The sequence below is a fragment of the Pipistrellus hanaki genome (assembly GCF_964339955.1).
Source record: "Pipistrellus hanaki genome assembly, chromosome: 5".
NCBI classification, from domain to species: domain Eukaryota; kingdom Metazoa; phylum Chordata; class Mammalia; order Chiroptera; family Vespertilionidae; genus Pipistrellus; species Pipistrellus hanaki.
In genome coordinates, this window is record NC_140507.1 from 80259671 (window position 1) to 80281523 (window position 21853).

Below are 21853 nucleotides of genomic sequence, written 5' to 3' on the forward strand. Positions count from 1 at the left end.
GGACCCTTTGATCCACAGGCCGGTGCTCTATCGACTGAGCCAAACCAGCCAGGGCTAGGAGGCCTTTGAAAGACACTAATGTGACCTCCTCCTGGCCATGTGGAGAAAACAAAACCTATGTTGCACTCCATAGTTTAACTTGTAGACAGTGGTTCTACCAACCTTTATTGAGTGCCTGGGCTGAGTGCTGAGAAATCGGGAATGGCCGTGACGAAAAGAACTTTTTCTACTTTTGGGAGCTGGCAGCCCAGAAGAACAGAGGGGGAAACTGAGGCTAGCCTGACACCTGGCATTAGGCCGCACCGCGAAGTCAGTGATGGAGAGGGTCTTAGAATCCATCCAGGCTTACGCTGAGTAGGGCTGCCAGATTTAGCAAAAACAAACAAATAAGCAAAACACAAAACCAGGCTACCCAATTTAATCTCATTTCAGATAAACCACGAATAATCGTTTTCTGTAAGTCTATCCCTTATGGTAACACATGGTTTGTTGTTTACCTCACATGCAAATGGAACTGGTACCCAGATATTGCATGGAACAGGGCACACCTATGCTAACAGATTATTTGCTGCTTCTCTGAAGTGTGAATCGAACAGGGTTTATTAGAAATGCAAATCTGTCCAAATGGTGTGTGGACTGGGCTATAGGTATGCTGCCACGTTATTCACTGTTCATCTGAAATGCATGTTCTCATGAGCATCCTATAGTTTACCTGGCAACCCTAACCGAGGGCAGCTCCCCACCGGAGCTAAGGGTTTCCTGGGATGTGGGATGCTGAGTGCTGACAGCTGGGAAGTCCCAGGCCATCCAGGAGGCGTGTCTCCTTAGATTTACCTCCTGTATGTGTATCTTTAAAAAAAAAAAAAAATTAAAAAAAAAAAAAAATATATATATATATATATATATATATATATATATATATATATAATTGATTTTTTACAGAGAGAAAGGGAGAGAGATAGAGAGCTAGAAACATTGATGAGAGAGAAACATCGACCAGCTGCCTCTTGCACACCCCCAACTGGGGATGTGCCCGCAACCAATGTACATGCCCTTGACCGGAATGGAACCTGGGACCCGTCAGTCCCCAAGCCGATGCTCTATCCATTGAGCCAAACCGGTTTCGGCTGTATGTGCATCTTTTGATGTCCCCTCAAGGGCCTCCGCCTGGGTGGGAGGGGATGGAGCTAAAACCAGAGCCACGGACCAGGACAGAGCTCTGGGTTCTTCCATCCAGGACCGTCCGTGTCGCCCCTTGCAGATATGGACGCGGAGAGAGAAGCTCTGCAGACGACCGCATACCCCGAAGTGCAGACCTTCTGCCAAAAGCACGGCCTGATGTTTGAGGTAATCACCACCTGCCTCAGTTTCCTCTGCCTGGGGAGAGGGAACCGGGGTGTGCCGCCTGGGCGGTCCCCCCGGGCTCTGTGCTCCGTGTCACTCTTTCCTGTTGAGTCTTGAAATGCATCGTGGATTTTGAACAGGAGACTCGCATTTTCTTTTTGCAGCAGACCCTGCAAATTCTGTCGCTGGTCCTGGCCACGGGCCCGGGAGATACAAGTCTTTAGAAAAGGCAGGTGGAGGGATGATGGCTGCGCGGTGGGCAACACAGTGCTAGGAGCGGAAGCCTGGAGACCCTGCTCCTCAGACGCAGCACTTGTGTGCTGTTTTCCCTGCCCTCCTGGCCCTGCCTGCCCTGGGGCAGCTTGAAGACTGCGGGATACGCAGGGTGGGTGCTAAGTGGGATGTGCCTTTTTCCGGAGTGCTGGACACAGTCGCTACTGGCCCCAAACAGAGTCCCCTACAGCTCACACCAACCTCGGGGTAACAGGGGGTGAGTGGGGAGTCACTGCCTGCACGTTTGATGTGGAAACCGACAAACCATCTTTGGGGTCTCAGCTCTCACGGGTGCTGCCTCCCTGCCACTTATGACAGCAATTCAGCACCTCAAAGCCCCTGGATTATAAAACCAGCGGCCATCAATATATTCATAAGAAAGAAGCAGTGCTGGAAATTCGACTTCCTGCCATTGAGACACAGCTCCTTGGCAGAGGCACGGGAAAGGAACATCTACACGTTGAGAACGGATGAGACGCCAGTGTTCATCCCTTAAGGTCTACACGGGCGCTCGCCGTGTGGCGCGCACTGTAGACAGTCTCGCTCGGAGACAGGGACAATGGCCCACCGAGAGGAAGGCTCCTGCCAAGGCGGATAGCTGATCCTCTTTCTTCCTGCCTGCCTTCCTCCAGGCACACTCAGCACTGTGGTCCTTTCACCCCGTGCTGTCTCCTGCATTAGGAATGGATGTGTCTTTCCCTCGGGGGCAAAATAATTTGAGGAGGTGGGGGCTATTCTGAGTCCGTCCTCCCCGCCTCCTCATCCCAGCCTCCCAGGGGCCAGCCGCGCTCCTTGGCCGGGGGCCCTCCTCCGGCTCGCAGGCAGAAATGGACCGCAGGCGTGCGGTTGCCAAGGCGATGTGGCCACGTCTGATGTGGGCCAAAGGGAACACCCTCCTTCGCAAAGAGAGCTCTGCGAACCAGTGTGGACCTGCCCGTGCTCTAAAAGAAACAGCTTGAAAATGCTCAGGGTCTTTAAAAAATATATTTTTTAAAAATGTTTTTAAGTAAACTACTTTGGGATTGAGATTGACGGGAAGCTTGTGTGTGACACAGAGTTCCCATATATCTTGCACCCAGTTTTTTTTCCCTGAATGTGAACAATAGCAGGTGCATTTGTACAACCAAGAAATGGGCACTGGCACATTGTTATTAACCAGCCTCCTGATGTTACCCAGATGTCACCACTTCTCTCTGGTCTCTAGCCCTCCCCCCCACCCCCCCTCCTCCCGGAGCCTCAGGTGCATTTATTTATTTATTTATTTATTTTTATAAATATATTTTATTGATTTTTTTACAGAGAGGAAGAGAGGGGGAATAGAGAGCTAGAAACGTCGATGAGAGAGAAACATCGACCAGCTGCCTCTTGCACACCCCCTACCAGGGACGTGCCCGCAACCAAGGTACATGCCCTTGACCGGAATCGAACCCGGGACCTTTCAGTCCGCAGACCGACGCTCTACCACTGAGCTAAACCGGTTTCGGCCTCAGGTGTATTTAGATGTCAGGTCTCCCCAGTCCCCTCCAGTTTGGGATGACTCCTTGGCCTTCCCGTGTTGCTCATGACCTTGGCAGTCTCGGGGAGGACTGTCCTGGCATCCTGCAGGAGGCCCCCGATCTGGACCTGCCTGATCTTTCTCTCATGATTACTCTGGGCGTTCGTTCACGTTCGTTTAATCCAGACATCCCCCTTCGGGGAGAAGCTGTCAAAAAGTATTGAAAGAACCGTCCTGCCTTTGCTAGAGGTAACGGAAACGCCACCCATCCCGCCACATTCCTGACGCACCCACACTTGTCATCTCCAGGTGGTCGACCTGCGGTGGGGAATCCAGCACACGCAGGCCACGGACCACATGACCACGGAGCTCTGCTTGGAGGAGCTCGATCGGTGTCGGAAAACCTCCCTAGGCCCCGCTTTCGTTGTAAGTCTTTTGGGAGAGATGGGGTCCCTCTTACGTCTCTTCTAGCCCAGGGACACAGCCCCTGCTTCCCAGCCACATCCAGGCGTGGACGCGGGTGGCATTTCTGCTGTCACACCCTGTCTCCATAGCCTGTCTGTGGCAGACATTGCTAATCATTCGCAGCACGTTTTCTGCAGAGCTAGCTGAGATCCAGACATTAACAGTCAGGTGGAAGCAGCAGGTAAGTTAGAGAGCGGAGTGTTGAAATCCAAAGGGATCTTCCGATTGGCTCTGGACTTTCCATGAGCTTTCCCACCCCATCTACTTTATTAATTTATATTTTAAGTCTTCATTGTTGAAAGTATTACCTATGTCCCTTTTCCTCCCCACTGACCTCTTCTAACCTGCCTCCACCCCCAGCCCCAGGCCTTCACCCCCCTATTGTCTGTGACCACGGGTTATGCATGTATGCATACAAGTTCTCTGATTGATCTCTTCCCACCCACCCACCCTCACCTGCTTTCCCTCTGAGATTCTGTCCCATGCGTCTATATCTCTGGACCTATTTTGCTCATCCACTTAGTTTGTTCATTAGAGTCCACATATGAGTGAGATCATGTGATACTTGTCTTTCTCTGACTGGCTTATTTCGCTTCCCATAATACTCTCCATTGCTGTTGCAAATGGTAGGAGTTCTTTCTTTTTTTAATAGCTGGATAGTATTCCATTGTGTAGATGTACCACAGCTTTTTTATCCACTCACCTGCTGATGACCACGTGGGCTGTTTCCAAGTCTTAGCTATGGTAAATTGTGCTGCTATGAACATAGGGGTGCATACATTCTTTCTGATTGGTGTTTCTGATTTCTAAGGATATATTCCTAGAAGTGGGATCACTGGGTCAGAAGGGAATTTTCTTTTTAATTTTTTAAGGAAAGTCCTGTTTTACACAGTGGCCACACCAGTGTGCATCCCCACCAGCAATGCGCAATACTTCTTATAATCATCCTTTAATTGAAAAAAGTGCCAAAACTGCCCTATATGGTTGGTTGTGGGTTTGTTCTCTGGTTGGAGCACATTTGGGAGGCAACCAACTGATGTTTCTCTCTGTCTCTCTCTCTCTCCCTTCCTCTCTCTCTAAAATTAATAAACATATTCTAGGTTGAGGATTTAAAAAAAGAATACTAAAAACTAAAATAATTATTGAAAAGTATCCCAACTCTGAAAATGCCTTACCTGTTTAAAAAAGTAAATAAGTTTAAAAATACTATTTTTAATATATTTTATTGATTTTTTACAGAGAAGAACGGAGAGGGATAGAGAGTTAGAAACATCGATGAGAGAGAAACATCGACCAGCTGCCTCCTGCACACTCCCTACTGGGGATGTGCCTGCAACCAAGGTACATGCCCTCGACCGGAATCAAACCTAGGACCCTTCAGTCCACAGGCCGACACTCTATCCACTGAGTCAAACCAGTTAGGGCTAAAAATATCTTATAAATATAGAGAATAAAAGAGACCAAAATATTTTTTCTAAACAAATGCCTTAACATTTATAAACTCCAACTAAAAACCCCAAAGAACCTGTGAGGCTCTCCAGTGAGGATTAGAGAAAAAGAACAGTAAAGGGGGGGAAGCCAAGAAAGTATTGTCACCCCACACCCCTTCATCACTAAGAAGCTTCGAGCAGCTACCAAATACTCTGAACCTCTCCTGGAGGTTTGTACGTAGAATGTAGGAGAATATGGCCCCATTTTAAAAGCTCTTTTCTAGGGAAATAAAGAGAACTAGGTGAAAACTTTGGCCTTAGAATGGCCTGTCCCATGCAGTAGTCATGAGCCACATGTGGTGATTTAAACTTAAGTTATTTAAAATCAGGCGGAAGTACAATTTCAGTTCCTCAGTCCTCCAACCCACACCGGGATGGCAAGGAGCCACCTCACAGGTGAGAACACTTCCAGTGGTGCAGAAAGAGCTGCCCAAGAGAGCAGGCCTCCCTCCAAGAAACAAGGTGTGTGAGACATTGTTTTGTCTATACAACTAGAGGCCCAGGGCATGAAATTCGTGCACTGGTAGGGTCCCCTTGTAGTTGCTAACCGGGGCCTCCCTCCCCTTCCCCGGCGGGCCCTGCCCCCTGGTCGAACTCCCAGACAAACTCTTTGCATTCTACACTTTTATTATATAGGATGGCACTTGGGTTCACTCTTTTGCTGTATACTTTTCTTGGCACCACCTTTTTGTCCCCTTTTCTCTCTGTCCCCCTCCAGCTTTATTGAGATACTAGTGGCCCAGTGCATGAAATTCGTGTACAGGAGGTGTGTGTTCCTCCGCCCGGCCTGCACCCTCTCCAATCTGGGACATCCCTCTCACAACCGGGACTGCTGGCTCCTAACAGCTCACCTGCCTGCCTGCCTGATCGCCCCTAACCACTCTGCCTACCAGCCTTCTTGCCCCCAACTGCCCCCCTCCCCAGCCTGATCACCCGCAACTGTTCCCCACTCCTGGCCTGATTGCCCCTAACCGCCTCTGCCTCAGCCCCATCACCATGGCTTTGTCTGGAAGGTCTCCCAGTCTAATTAGCACATTACCCTTTTATTAGTATAGGTAACTGATATACAGCATTGTATACCGTATGTTTAAGGTGTACAGCATAATGACTTGACTTACCATATATTCCGGCATATAAGAAGACCCCCTAATTTTACAGTTAAAACATAGGTTTGGGTCTATATTTGCTGTATAAGACTACCCCCCCCCCCCACACACACACACACACACACACTTCAAAGAAAAGACTTACTTTGCCGTCAAGGTCTGCAGGTAATTTTTGTGCAATTTTGGTCTTTTGCCCCCGATTTTCAGTTGACTTTTTTCGTTTCAAGAGTCGTCTTATACGTCGGAAAATACATACATATACCGTGAAGTGATTACTACAATAAGTTTCACTAATATCTATCGTTTCATATAGATACAAATAAACTAAGCAAAGAGAAGGATTCCCCCCCCCCCCCCCCCTGTAATGAGAGCTCTCAGGATCAGCTTTCAGCTCTCCCATGTAATGTACAGCCGCCATATTGTACGTTACATCCCAAGGACTTACTCATCTTGTAACTGGATGCTTTTACCTTTCGAACCACTCTGTTTTCGTTACTGTTGCTTTAAAATACCACCTAACATCTGGAAAGCTCCACACTCTGGCTTGCGTATCTCCTCCACAAATAATGTTTCCCCCACCTTCTCATTTAGCTTTCCAAAGGAGTCTGGTGACTGATCATTTCGTTACGTTTCAAAGAAAAAAAAAAAATTGCTAAAGGGAGAAGGGAGGGGGGGGAGGAACTCCAGGGGGAATTCGACTTTGCAACCCGAACCGTAGGCAGTGAAAAGCACAACACAGTTTCCAGGAGACCCGGGAACCGGAGGCCGGTCTCTGAGCTTCTCCCAGGCCCCGCGGCCCAGGGACCTCGCACCTCCTTCCAGAGGGGCTGTGTGGGCCGGCCCGGGGGAGGGCCTCTGCCCACGGCCTGCTTTCCTGCTGTGCCAGGCACTGCCCCTCTATCGCCCCAGAGCCACAGCTTCATCCTCTTTCACGGCTCTGATCTGGCAGGGGGCTCTCCATGGGAAGCAGAGCTGTGTGTGTGTGTTGGGGGGGGGGGCGAGTGGGGGAGGCTTCTCTCTGGTAAATAAGTCATTAGGCGACGTGGCATGGGACTCTCCTCAGGCTCTTCTCGAGGCCCTAGGTCTCTTGGGGCACCAGAAGCTCCAGAGTCTCCAGACAGTTGCTCCTGATAGCTTGATGTCATTCTTTGCAGCTCTTCCCACTCCCCTTGCTTTAGTTCCACTGACCCCAGTATTTAATAAAAAAAAAAAAAAAAAAAAAAATTTTTTTAACCATCTGTCTTCTTCCTAAGATCTCTGGTCTGTGGTTTGCTGGTGACACCTTTCTTAACTTCCCTTGTCCCTCCAAGTCTGAAACCAAGGTGTCAGCAGGGCTGTGCACCTGCCTGCATTTCTCAGGGAGAGTTTTTTCTTTGCTTTGCCGGCTTCTGGGGGCTCCAGGCGTCCTTGGCTTGTGGTTGCATCAGTCCAATCTCTAGCTTTGTTGTCATGTCATCTTTTCCACTTTTGTTTGTGTCAAATCTCCCTCTGCCTGTCTCTTAGCAAAGACTAGAGCAGCGGTCACCAACCTCACTGGTGGTCCCTGAGGTCCGAAAGGTTGGTGACCGCTGGACTAGAGACCTGGTGCATGGATTCATGCACTGGTGGAGTCCCTCGGCCTGGCCTGTGGGGATCCGGCTGAAACCTGCTCGCCAACATCCCCCGAGGGGTCCCAGATTGCGAGAGGGTGTTCCTCCAGTGATGCATCCCGGAATTGGGCTCCCTCCTCTCTGGTTCTGGGTGTGTTACCTGACAACTGCAGCTGCCAAGTCACTGCAACTTGGCAACTCCCAAGTGAGCTCCTGCTCCCTGGTGGTCAGTGTGCATCATAGCTACCGGTTGGATGGTCAGATGGTCAGACAGTCACATAGGCTTTTATATATATAGATTCTCAGGATTGCATTTAGGGCCCATCTAACATAATTGCATCAGCAAAGACTTTGGTATTAGTGAGGGGTCTCCAGAGAAACAGAACCAATGAAATAGATAGATAAATGGATGGATAGATAGATATAGATGATAGATAGATAGGTAGATAGATAGATAGATAGATAGATAGATAGATAAGAGATTTGTTATAGAAATTGGTCCACATGATTATGGAGGCCGAGAAGTTCCACCATATGTCATCTGCCAGCAGGAGACCCAGGAAAGCTGGTGGTGTAATTCAGCCTGTGTTGGGGCCTAAGGATTGAGGGGCTGATGGTGTAAATCCCATCTGAGTCTGAATACCTGAGAACCCATGTCCAACAACAGAAGACAGATATCTCAGCTCAAGCACGGAGGAAGTGTGCCCTTTCTCCTCTTTGTTCCAGGGGCCCTTCGTGGACTGGATGTGGCCCACCAGCATTGGGGACCATCTACTTTACTCAGCCCGCCTCCTCCAATGCTAACTCTTCCAGAGACACCTTCACAGGCACACACAGAAACCACGCTTGACCAGCTAACTATCTGGGCATCCCTTAGCTCAGTCACACTGACACATAAAATCAACATCACAACCTTCTTTTGGTTAAAGGTACATTCACAGGGTCCAGGGATTAGGACCAGATATCTTTTGGAGGAGGGGCTGCTATTCAACTGGCACAGAGGGCTTCCCAAGCAAAAGATGCTCAATCAGATTCCAAATATACCTACTCTGCACACAGGTGCGATCTCTGCCTGCACTAATTATTTAAAAAGAATATATATATATATATATTGATGTTAGAGAAGAAGGGAGAGGGAGAGAGAGATAGAAACGTCAATGATGATAGAGAATCACTGATCAGCTGCCTCCTTCACACCCCCTACTGGGGATGGAGCCTGCAACCCAGGCATATGTCCTTAGTTGGAATCAAACCCAGGACCCTTCAGTCCGCAGGCCAATGCTCTATCCACTGAGCCAAAACTGCTAGGGCTGCCTGCACTTCTTAATGTGATTTTCTCCATGGCACTAGAGCCAGACACATGTTTAGGAGCTCTGCGTGCCTCACCAACGGTCATAGAGCTAAGTGCCAGAGCTGAGATTGGAGCCCGCGCCCCTCTCTCTTACCCTCTCTCTGCCAGGCCCTCCTCGGTGACCAGTACGGCCCCTGTCCAGTCCCCACGCTGGTCGAGGAGGAGGAATGGGAGGCCCTGAAGGCCCAGCTGACCGCCAGGCCGGGTGACCTGGAGCTGGTGGCTCAGCACTTCCGGAGGGACGAGAACGCCGTGCCCCCCAGCTACGTGCTGCAGGCCCCGGGCCCCGGGGACGCCCGTGGGCCGGAGGAGGCCACCCTGACCTCGGTGCTGCGCTGTGGAGCCCAGGAGGCCAGCAGGCTGGGCCTCATCACCCAGGAGCAGTGGCATCGCTACCAGCGGTCAGGTAAGGACGTGAGGCTCCCCGGGACCCGTGGGAAATGCCCGTGGGATCAGAATTCGCATAGAGGGTTGTCCAAACGCCACGATCCGCGTGTCCATGGATGCCGAACCAGCCCAGCTCCCCGGTCCTGAGAAAGGTCATTTTACAGATGACCCAGGAGCGTTCAGCCGAGGTCCAGTGAAATCTGGGTCTCTCGGGATCCTCCTCTCCTCCTCCGGCTCCATCGCTTCTCCCAGGGAGGCTCCTGGCTCTGGGGGACAGGTTCTAAGACAACCACCAGCCCTGTTGGCCTTGGACCAGGAGGCACCGGGGAGGCAGGACTGTTAGGGCCAAACCCAGGACAATCCTGGGGAAACGGAACGCCCGAGTTAGACCTGCTGAGAGCTCAGGCCTCTGGCCTTCCAGCACCTGCCTCAGAGTGGAAACTGAGGCCCCGGGAGGAGGGGGTCTCACCTGTCCCCGGGGGAGAGTAGGGATCAGACCCTGTGACTGCTGTATCCATCACCTGCTCCCGCCTGGCCCCTCAGCTCTTACCCCACCCTCCACCCACGTCACCCTCCACTCCAGATATCAGAAAGATGTTTTTCTAAACATGCAGCATCATCAGTTCCCTTCCCCACCACTTGCTGCCAGCAAGAAACAGGTTCCTGTTGCTTGTGGGTTAGTAATACATCAGTTTGTGGGTTTTTAGTATGTCAATTTATATTACCAAACATTACATGTAGGAATTTATATTACTCAAACTATTAAACATATGAATTTATATTACTAAAACTATGAGATATATGAATTCATTTATCTGCATATTCAATATGTTAATTTATATTATAAGTATACGAGGGGCCCAGTGCATGAATTCGTGCACCTTGTTAGGAACTGTGGGCTGGCGAGGCTGCGGTGGGCACAGCAGTGGGTCTCCAGCCATTATCCATGCCCCCGCCCAGTCCCTCCCACTGTGGTTCCTTGTTCTCTGTCTGCTGGCAGCTCCACTCCCACCACCGTCCTCCCACGTGCTGACAGAGCCTGGCCCTGCTTTCACCCACTGACTGTCAGTGGGTGCAAACAGGGCCAGTGCTGTCAGTGGGTGTGAGCAAGGCCAGTGCTGTCAGTGCTGCCCCAATCGCCCCTCAGGAGCAGGGGGAGGTGGAGAAGCCCTCAGAGGTGATCGGGGCCTGCAGCTGCTTGCACCTGCTGACAGTGCTGAGTAATTGGTGCATGTGCTGGGCACCAGCAGTGGGTGTGAGCAGTGGCTCCAGTGCTGGCAGCTGGTGCGAGTGCCGAGTGGGATCATGGAGTGTGGGAGCAAAGAATTTTCTGTAACCATCAGAGGCTCACCCTGATGACAGCAAATTCATGCACCAGTGGAGTCCCTTAGTCTGGCCTGCGGGATTGGGCTGAACCCAGTTCTCCAACATCCCCTGAGGGGTACTGAATTGTGAGAGGGTACAGGCCAGGCCAAGGGACCCCACAAGTCCACAATAGGGGCTAGGGTGGAACACGGGAGGTTGGCCAGCTGGGGAGGGACTGCAGGAGGGCTCCAGGGCATGTCTGGCCCATCTCGCTCAGTCCCAGGTTGAATGGTGAATAGGTGGGACACTTAGCATATTATGCTTTTATTAGATAGGATGATTGATTAGATTCCCTATACTGCTATTTTGTGACTACCAACCAGGCATTCTTTAACCAGTGTCCACCAAAGGTAACAGCTTGCAAAACTAGAGTACAATATTACTACCAAGATGTGGACATAGTTATAATCCAGAGAGAGCACTACTTTTAAAGGTACACACTTGGCGTGTGTGTGTGTGTGTGTGTGTGTGTGTGTGTGTATGCAGCTAGCCCATGCATGTGTATTTCATTCCATGCAGTTTTATCACCTGTGTAGCTTATAGTAACCACCACAGTCAATACATAGGCCTGTTTTCTTACTGGAAGGATCCCTCCTGCTACCCCTTCAGAGGCACACTTAGCCCTCCCAACACCCAGCCCTTGGCAACCACGAACCCATCTCCATCTCTATGATTTGATTTCAACATGTTATAAAAGATGGAGTTGTGCAGTCTGTAATCTTTTGCTTGGCTTTGTTCCATCAGTATAATGTCCTCAGCTTTCCACAGTATTAGTTCATAGAAAATCCTCAAAACAAGCCATCACGATTGGACTAGGGTGTCCATGTTACAGGGAGGAAGCAGATTCAGAGAGGTACAGTGCTTTGCACAAGGTCACCCAGCTTGAAAATGGTCTTGGATTGGTTCATGCCGAAATGTGTTCAAGAAGAACCCCATTTGGGGACTGTTAGTTGCCTTCAAGCCTGTTCACGGGGCTGAGGCGAGTGTGGGGTCACTCCACGGAGGACTTTTGAGTGGCTCTTGTCGTTGGCTCGGAGAGTAAGTCCCGTCTCCAAGGGGCTGGCTCACTGAGCCGCAGAGAGCTAGGAGCCTCTGCTGAATGCAGGGGAGCTTCAAAAATAACTTCTTAGGTCTGATTGCTATTTCCAAACAATGGCTCCTAAGAATTCAACCTGGCCCTTCGGTTCTGCAAAATAAGGGTTCTCGGGGCAGCTGCTATCTGCTCTGGGACAAGGGTCCAGCAAAGGATGGCCCGAGGACCAAGTCCAGCCCATCATGTGATTTTTTAATTTTAATTTTTATTTTTTAAAAATATATTTTATTGATTTTTTTTACAGAGAGGAAGAGAGACGGATAGAGAGTCAGAAATATCAATGAGAGAGAAACATTGATCAGCTGCCTCTTGCACACCCCTACTGGGGATGTGCCCGCAACCAAGGTACATGCCCTTGACCGGAATCGAACCTGGGACCCTTCAGGCCACAGGCTGACGCTCTATCCACTGAGCCATACCGGTTTCGGCCCATCATTTGATTTTTTAAAATAAAGTTTTATTGGCACATACTCGAGAGCATTCATTTGTCTAAGGTTATGCCATAGCACTTGGGCGCATGTTGAACTTCACTACCCCCACCTCCCACGTGTGTCTCCCCAGTGTCCCCACTCTGGCCAGCGGATAACATGCTTTCTCCCTTTCTCCTCTACCTTTGCAGTCATCGAGTGGGAGATAGAGCGGGGCCTGCTGAGCCTGACAGATGGGGAGCAGGGGGCCACCGTCTTCCTGAGGGAGATCCAAGACCTGAACCGACACATCCTGGAAGACTGTGCCCTGAAGATGGTGGACCGGCTCGCCGACGGCTGCCTGGACACGGACGCCCAGCACCTTCTCAGCAGCCTCAAGGGGCGCATCGCCGATAGGCAGCCGGGCGTCCTCAGGGCCCACCGCCTGCCTTGGAGCCGCGACCTGGTGAACCCCAAAAACAAGGCTCACGCCCGGTACCTGCAGGAGCTGGGGGAGCAGTTCGTGGCCAGGGCCAACCACCAGGTGCTGGAGCGCCTCCGGGAGCTGGAGGCGGGCCGGCGGGACCTGGCCTGGCTCTACCAGGAGATCCGCCACCACCTGGGGCTGAGCGCCGAGGCCACCGGGACCTTCTGCGGGCGCCAAGAGCTCCTGGCCCGGGTGGGCCGGCGTCTCCGGCAGAGCGACAGTCACCCCCACACGCCCCTGGTGCTCTTCGGCCCCCCGGGCATCGGGAAGACGGCGCTGATGTGCAAGCTGGCCGAGCAGGTGCCGGGGCTGCTGGGCTGCAAGACGGTGACTGTCCTGCGGCTCCTGGGGACTTCCCAGATGAGCCGCGACGCCCACGGCCTGCTGCGGAGCCTCTGCTTCCAGGTGTGCCTGGCCTACGGGCTGCCCCTGCCCCCCGCCCAGGTCCTGGAGGCCCACGCCAGGGTGGTCCAGTTCTTCCACACCCTCCTGCACACCGTCTCCCGCCGCAACTTCGAGTCCCTGGTGATCCTGCTGGACTCGGTGGAGGATGTGGACGCCACCCGTCGCCGGAGGAGGGTCCCCTGGCTGCCTCCCAGGTGCCCCCCCAGGGTCCACCTCATCGTCTCGGCCTGCTCGGGGCAGCCGGGCGTCTTGGACGCCGTGCAGCGGACTGTCAGGGACCCGCAGTCCTTCTGGGAGGTGGAGCCCCTCTCCAGCAGCCAAGGGCAAGAGATGGTCCGGCTGCTGCTGGCGGCCTCCAGGAGGACCCTGAGCCCAGGGCAGCGGGATCTGCTCTGGGCCGGCCTCCCGGAGTGCGGGCACCCCGGGCAGCTGAGGCTGGCCTTCGAGGAGGCCCGGAAGTGGGCGTCCTTCACCGTGCCCGCCCCGCTGGCCTCCACTGCCGAGGACATGCTGCACGAGCTGTGCGCCCGCCTGGAGCAGACGCACGGGCAGCTGCTGGTGGCCCGTGTGCTGGGCTACCTCGTGTCTTCCCGGTAAGTCTCAGTCCCCCGCCCCCCCACCATTAAAAACACACACCTGAATTAATATTATGTTTTATGCTAGTAACTAGAGCTCATGTACAAGAAAAATAGACAACATGCCAAAACCGGTTTGGCTCAGTGGATAGAGCGTCGGCCTGAAAGGTCCTGGGTTCCATTCCGGTCAAGGGCATGTACCTTGGTTGCAGTTGCATCCCCAGTGGGGATTGTGCAAGAGGCAGCTGATCGATGTTTCTCTCTCATCAATGTTTCTAACTCTCTATCCCTCTCCCTTTCTCTCTGTAAAAAATCAATAAAATATATTTTTTTAAAAAGAAAAATATAAAACATGCCACATAAAAGATCCTCTCTTTAAAAAAAAATATATATATATATATATATATATATATATAAATATATATTTAATATATTTTTATTGATTTTTTACAGAGAGAAAGGAAGAGAGATAGAGAGCCAGAAACGCCGACGAGAGAGAAACATCGACCAGCTGCCTCCTGCACACCCTCCACTGGGGATGTGCCCACAACCAATGTACATGCCCTTGACCGGAATCGAACCCGGGACCCTTCAGTCCGCAGGCCGACGCTCCACCACTGAGCCAAACCAGCTTCGGCTATATATATATATATATAAACCTCAAGCAAAAACCTTGCACAGACCTGAGGGAGTTTGACAGCAGTTTATAATATTAATCTGACCTTTATTATTGTTGTTACTCTTTTCAATATTTCCTTGTTCCAGATCATATATTTTTTTCTTTTCCAGCCACCCCCATTCTCCTCCTCTTTGGCACCCATCAGCTTGTTCTCTGTATCTATGGGTCTGTTTCTGTTTCGTTTTGCCTATTTATTTGTTTAGTGTTTTAGATTCCACATATAAGTAAAATCATACGGTATTTGTTGTTGTCTGACTTATTTCACTTAATGGACAACCCTCTAGGTCATCCAGGTTGTCACAAATGGCAAGATTTCATTCTTTTTTATGACAGAGTAATATTCCACTATATATATATATGCCATATTATTATGATCTCTGAATGCATAATAATCTGGCCACTCAGTGTATATCCTATATAATAAAAGGCTAATATGCAAATTGTCCCCTTGACCAGGAGTTGGACCATCAGGCAGGCCAGCCAACCACCCATGTCCCCTCCCCCTGTCCAGGCTGGCCGGACTCCACCCATGCATGAATTCATGCACTGAGGCTTTAATATATATATGAAATGTGTAGGGTCCCTAGCAGCTGCCGGCTGGGACCTCCCTCCTTTCCCTCAGCTGGCCCCGCCCCCTGGTCAAACTCCCGGACAAACTCCCAGTCGCAGGGACAATTTGCATACTGTGCTTTTATTATATAGGATACCATCTCTTCTTTATCCATTCACTTTGTGATGGCTATTATAAATAATGATGCAATGAACATTGGGGTACATATGTCTTTTCCAATGAGTGCTTTGGATTTCTTCAGATAAATACCCAGAGGTGGAATTGCTGGCTCCATATGGTAGCTTTATTTTTAATTTTTTGAGGAACCTTCATGCTGTTTTCCACAGTGGCTGCCAATTTACAACCTCACCAACAGTGCACAAGGGTTCCCTTTTCTCTATGTTTAACTCTCTTTATTTTATTTTAACTTATTTATTTATTTGTTTATTTATTTATTTACCAGTGACCCTATTCATGCACATTAAAAGGGGATTGGTTGGAGAAAATATTTGAATATTGCTATTTACCCTTTCTCTATAATAGAAGTGTCAGAGATGAATGAAAATTAGTAAAATGTATATGAAAATCTCCCTCCCGAGGTGTGCCGTGGGACCCAAAGTCAAGTCCCCTTCCATCCACGTGCTCCTCAAAATTGTGCGTGAACCAAAACCGCTCCCCCTCCCCCCCCCTCCCCCCCCCCCCGCCTCCCCGCCCCTGCATTGGGCTAGATACAGACCCAGCTGGTCCCACCCTTGTCGAGCCCTGGGGGTCGGGGGCGGCGCAGCCTCAAGTCCCCTGGCCCAGTGCTGGGTCAGGAGGGCGTGGCCTGAGGTCTCCCAGCCCAGGGCGGGGTGGGGGTTTTCCTTGAGGTCCCCCATCAAGCCCCCTGGGTGTGGGGCATGCCTGAGGTCCCCAGCCTGGTGTGAGGGTGGGGGGCATGGCCTGAGGCCCTCTGTCAAGCCCCTCGGGGGTGAGGAGGTGCCGCACAGTCTCAGGTCCCTGCTCGTTAAGGCTCGTTAAGGGAAGTTGGCCTCCTTTGTGGGTGCAGTCATTTTGTGTTACAGAAACTCCCAGCCTCCACTGTGGGTGCTGCCATCTTTGTGACGGAGTGATGGTCAATTTGCATATTCCCTCTTTATTACATAGTATTTTGTTAATCCTTACTCAAGGATATTTTTCCCATTGATTTTATTTTAGAGAAATTGGAAGGGAATGAGTGGGGTGGGCGGAGAGAGAGAGAGAGGGGGTCAGATTGGTTGGCTGCCTCCCGCACAGTGCACCCGAACAATGCTGGGCTTTGAAGAGAAGTTTGTTCTCGGGCAGTGCTGGAGCCCCGCAGTCTGAAATGGAGGCGTCCGCGGGGCCGCGCTCAGGTGCCAGAGGAGAACCTGCCCTAGGCCTTCCTTGGGCTCCTTAGCGCCACTCCAGCCTCTGTGCACGTTGTCTCCTGGCCTCTCCCTGTGTGCATCTCTGTCTGAATTTCCTTCTTCTTGTAAGGACACTGCTCGTTAGATGAGGGCCCACCTTAATCCAGGATGACCTCATCTTAACCCCATCACGTCCCCGAAGACCGTTGTCAGACAAGGTCCCATGGACAGGTTCCAGGTTGGCGCTTATTTGGGGGAAACACTATTCCACCCACAATGATTCATGTATCGTCAAGTTCACTCTTTTAAAGTGTCCATTTCGCCCTGGCCAGTGTGGCTCTGAGAAGGCTCAAAAAGGCTAATCCCAACGTAACTCTGATATTTGGGGGCTAGTGGTCTGAATCCATGCCTGCAAGCTCAGTGTACATTCTTGATAACTTATAATTGTCACTACCTCCTTCCCAGATACTGGTCATGCAGAACCTGTTATAGAGGCCGTAAAACAGTGAACAGTGCACTGCCCTGGAGGGAGGGTTATTAACGCTGGCACCAGGCCAGACCATCAGATATGGCCCAGAGCCCCCAACACCTGGGGGCCTTCTTGCAAGGCCAGTGAAAAGGACAGAAATGGTCAATTTGCAAGACAAAGACCACAGGGAGATATAAAGAGAAGCCCCATGCGTGTTTCCGCACTCAGATTTGGAGAGTTATTCCCTGAGTCCGCAGGCATATTAAACAGTGTCCCTCCTCTTCTGTAAAGCATCGCTTGGTTTGTCTTTGGTTTTCTGCTCAGGCATTGTCTTGCACACTGAAAGGTTGCTGGTTCGATTCCCGGTCAGGGCACATGCCCAGAGTTGAAGGTTCACTCCCCAAGAGGAAGCCAACTGATGCTTCGCTCTCACATCCATGTTTCTCTCTCTCCATCTCCTCTTCCTCTCAGTCTAAAAAAAAATCAATAAAAATATTTTTTGAAAAGAAATGATAAAGTGTACATTTCAGTGGCATTTTGTACATCTCCAGTGTTTGGCAACCACTACCCACCTCCAGAACATCTCATCACCCCCGAAGGAAACCCCATCTGCATTAGCAACGCCCCCCCATTCTCCCTCCCCGGTTCCTGATACCCACGGATCTGCTTTCTGTCTCTATGCAGACAGAAATATAAGATGTATTTTGTAAAATTTTTACTTTGAAATACTTTCAAAGTACAGACTAACGGAAGAACTCCCACAGTGCAAAGAATTCCCCTCCATCAGGTTGTCTCAGCTTTGGTGCTACTGACATTTGGGGCCAGTTCTTTGCAGTGTGTGTGGGCCTCCTGTGCCCAGTAGGGTGGTAAAGAGCATCCCTTGCCTCCACCTCACAAGATGCCATCCTCATCAGGGCAACCAAAAATGTCTCAGGGCGCTGCCAAGTGTCCCCCGCAGGCAGAGCCGGCTCTAATTGACAACGACTGCCAAATGCCCTTCCTCCAGAATCACCAATTGGCCACATTAGCTTTCTTTCCCTCCCTCCTTCTCTTTCTCCCCACCCCCCTTTTCAGTATGTGTTTATTGATTTCAGAGAGGAAGGAAGTGGAAGAGAGAAATAGAAACATCAGTGATGCCGAAACTGGTTTGGCTCAGTGGATAGAGCGTCGGCCTGCAGACTGAAAGGTCCTGGGTTCGATTCCAGTCAAGGGCATGTACCTTAGTTGCGGGCACATCCCCAGTAGGGGGTGTGTAAGAGGCAGCTGGTCGATGATTCTCTCTCATCAATGTTTCTAACTCTCTATCCCTCTCTCTTCCTCTCTGTAAAAAAAAATCAATAAAATATATTTTTTTTTAAAAAAAGAAAAGAAAAAAGAAACACCAGTGATGAGAGAGAATCTTTGTTTGGCTGCCTCCTGCATGCCCTGCCCTAGGGACCATGCCCACAACCCCGGCTTGCGCCCTGACCAGAATCGAACCATGACCTCCTAGTTCATAGGTCAACACTCAACCATTGAGCCATGCAGGCCAAGCTCTTCCTCTCATTTGTTTATCAATGTTTTCTTTCATATTCTCTTTCTATCTGTCTGTTTATCTATCATGATAGATATTTTCTTTCTATTTTTCTATTCTATTTTTCTACTGATCTATCATCTATTTTTCACTATTTTTCTTTTATTTATAATCCTTCCTATTTATCTATCTCTCTCTCTCTTTATCTACCTACCTAATCTCTGTCTTAATATCTACCTATTTAAACACACACTTAGTTTTCCCCTGAACCATTTGAGAGTTTATTACAGGCATCACTCCTCTTTACCCTTAAATATGTCACATTTTCCCTAAGAACAAGGACAGCCAGTATCCCACGACACCACAGGACAATGACAAAACTTAGGAAATGTGTCACCGATGCAATTATATTATTTAATACACAGTTTATGGTTAAAACTTGCCAATTGTCACAAAAATGTCCTGTAGAGCTGCCAATTCAGAACCACACATTGCATTTAATTATCATCTCTTCTGTCTCCTATAATCCGGAACATTCTGTTTGTGCTGTTTTGAAGAGCATGGACCGCATTCCTCAATTTTTAATGGGTATATGTATCCTGGACCTGCTTTTGAATAACGGGTCTGGTGCAGCAGGTCTGGGGTAGGGTCTGGGACCCAGGTATCACTCCTTCGATGCTACTGGTCCAGGGAGCACAGCTTGAGGTGGGGGGGGGCAGGTGTGTGAGGAGATTGTAGGTCCTTCCACCTGATGTTTGGTCTGATGTTTCCTTGTGATCACATCCAGGTTAAACCCGAGTGATGCTTGGCCCTTTTTGGGTACAATTTCCCACCCCCCCCAACCCCCCCACTGTAAATGTGCAATGTTTCCCTTTATAATTACTAAACAATTTGTGTGGAGATTTCAGGGGGAAAAAAAAGAATCTCCTTAAAGCAAACCTCTCTGGCCCAGCCGATGTGGCTCAGTGTCTGAGCATCGACTTATAAACTAAGAGGTCACTGGTTCAATTCCCAGTCAGGGCACATGTCCAGGTTGCAGGCTTGATCCACAGTAGTGGGTATGTAGGAGGCAGCCGATCCATGATTCTCTCTAATCATTGATGCTTCTATCTCTCTCTTCCTTTCCTTCCTCTATGAAATCAATTTAAAAAAAAAAACTACACTAATAAAAGAGTAAGATGCAAATTGGCCGTACCTTCACAATGCCCACCAGCCAATCAGTAGTGAGTATGCAAATTAATCCCAAAAAAAGATGGTGGGTTAATTTGCATACGCAGGCTCTTAGTGGCAGGGGCGGGGCAAGATGCTTGCAACGATTCAGGCATTCCATACTGCCCCTGCCACTCCAGGCCTCTAGGAAGGCAAAAAGGTGGCTCTGGCCAGAGCAAAGGCGGTGCCTGCAGCCAGGGGAAGGAAGGCCCATTCTTGCATGAATCTTCGTGCATCGGGCCTCTGGTATGTGTGTGTGTATATATATATATATATATATATATATATATATATAGCAAACTTCTCTGAAGAATCAACCTCAAACCTGTCTCTACATCTAATTATAGGCTTGTGGCATGGGAGTCAGCAAAATTGTAACAGAAAAATTTAATTCTATTGTGTTCATAGAGTTTAAAGAGATGAAGTTTGCCCAGCCCAGAGAACGTTTTGGGGCTGCAAACTGGTGAAGCTGGGTCAGGATGGTCAGGAGGGATTGCTCAGAGATGCCAGGTGTGGACAGGGAGTCCGAAAAAATGAGCAGGAGCTAGAAGCGTGTTCATCTCACGCACCCAGCAGCCCAGCTGAGCCCCCGCCCCCAGGAGGGAGGGATGGAGACCAATTGGCAGACACAACAGGCAATAGAGCTTTAGCTTAATGGAACATTCGAGCCCATCAGCAGGGATGCTTAGCAATCCAATTTTGTCTCTTCTCCATTTTAGGGCAGTTTTTCTCTTCCCCACCTTTGTCTTTTACCACAAATCATGCAAGATGGGCGGAGAGCAGGGAGGGGGTATTGTTTGTTGTTTAGTTGGTTTGCCAGGAACAGAATACCTTTCACACTAACGCTTACTATAAGGGCTTTATGCCGAGGCTGTGGGAAGCGCTCGGGAACCCAGGGCCACTCCAAAGCCAACTCCAGGGGGCATACCCCAGATTTCGCCAGTAGTACCCCAGAGTGGAGGCCTGGCATGGACTCTACAATGATAGACGGGGCAATGTTCCGGAATAAAGGGTTTGGGCCATTAGGCTCCTGCACTGCTGTCTTTATGGAGGAAGCAGGTTGTCATGGAAACAGGCAAGCCACAGGAACCAGGGCAGCTTTTCATCCCCTCTCCCTCCGGATCCGCTCCCTCCTCACACCAGCTTTTGTGCGCGCCCCTTCCTTCCCCCTCCCCAGACCTCCAGCTTGCCACAAGCTTCCGTGGGCATCCCGAGCTCCCGTTTCAGGGGCCTGACGCCATCGTCCTGGCTCCGCCTGGAATCCTGCTCGCAAAATCCGGGGAGACAGAGATCAATGGGCCTTTCTGGCTCTACATCTGATGCAATCAGTGGAGCAGAGGGGCCTCGCAGAGGGCAGGACTGCCCCTCCTGTGGGTGCAGAAGGCGGCTGAAGGTTGGACTTGAGTGCCTCCAGCTCGGTGAACATACGCTGTTTAGCTGTTTACGGATGGAGTCATTAGGGTGACGGTGGAACCAGGAGTGTGTTCGCCTCACAGCATCCAGCCGCCCAGCTGAGCGCCCGCCCCCAGGACGGATCTGAGTTGGAGCAGATCTGAGTTGTTCTAGGCCAGCGCCCCAACCCCCAGGGAACACCTGGCAATGCGTGGAGACATTTCATTGTCATAACTGGGAAGGGGGGTGCTACTGACATCTAATGGGGGGAGATCAGGGATGCTGCTCAGGACCCCCCACTCGCCCCCAGGGAGTGATGAAGCCCCAAATGTCAGCAGTGCTGAGTGTGAGAAAGTCTGCCTTAGCCTGAGAGACCCTTCTCTCTCTCCCTCTCTCTCTCTCTCTCTCTCTCTCTCTCTCTCTCTCTCTCTCTCTCTCTCTCCTCCTCCTCCTCCTCCTCCTCCTCCTCCTCCTCCTCCTCTTCCTCCTCCTCCTCCTCCTCCTCCTTCCCCGTCTCTCTCTGTCTCCCGTTGATACCCACCTTGTCATACATCAAAAAATTCTGAGTAGGCCACCTCTCTTTGTGAAGAATGTGGCCAGTGTTTTCATCAAAATGAAGACTCTTAGGTTTGATGGACCCTAACAAAGACTTTGCTCAGCATAACAGAATTAAAAAATATATATCCACATGAGCTTCTAAGTGAGGTGCAAGCAGAAGCTGCCTCCCTCAAAGCTCTCACGCACGCTCGCTCGCAGGTGTTAGAAAGTCCATTCAGATCAGCACCAAAACTTCAGACGATCGCCCCTTTTAAAGCCACTCCCTCTCTTAGTCAGGCTTTCTC

General features: G+C 50.3%; 1 protein-coding gene across 1 annotated transcript in view; it reads left to right on the top strand.

Annotated features, from left to right (window-relative positions):
* The first annotated feature begins 1066 nt into the window (after positions 1 to 1066).
* NWD1 (NACHT and WD repeat domain containing 1) overlaps positions 1067 to 21853 on the top strand; it is a 52355-nt gene continuing 31568 nt past the window's right edge. Inside the window, exons 1-4 of the mRNA XM_084886075.1 lie at positions 1067 to 1347; positions 3422 to 3538; positions 9222 to 9519; positions 12578 to 13850. Of these exons, the coding sequence (XP_084742201.1) occupies positions 1264 to 1347; positions 3422 to 3538; positions 9222 to 9519; positions 12578 to 13850 (1772 nt within the window). The 5' untranslated portion in view covers positions 1067 to 1263. The remainder of the gene's footprint in view (positions 1348 to 3421; positions 3539 to 9221; positions 9520 to 12577; positions 13851 to 21853) is intronic.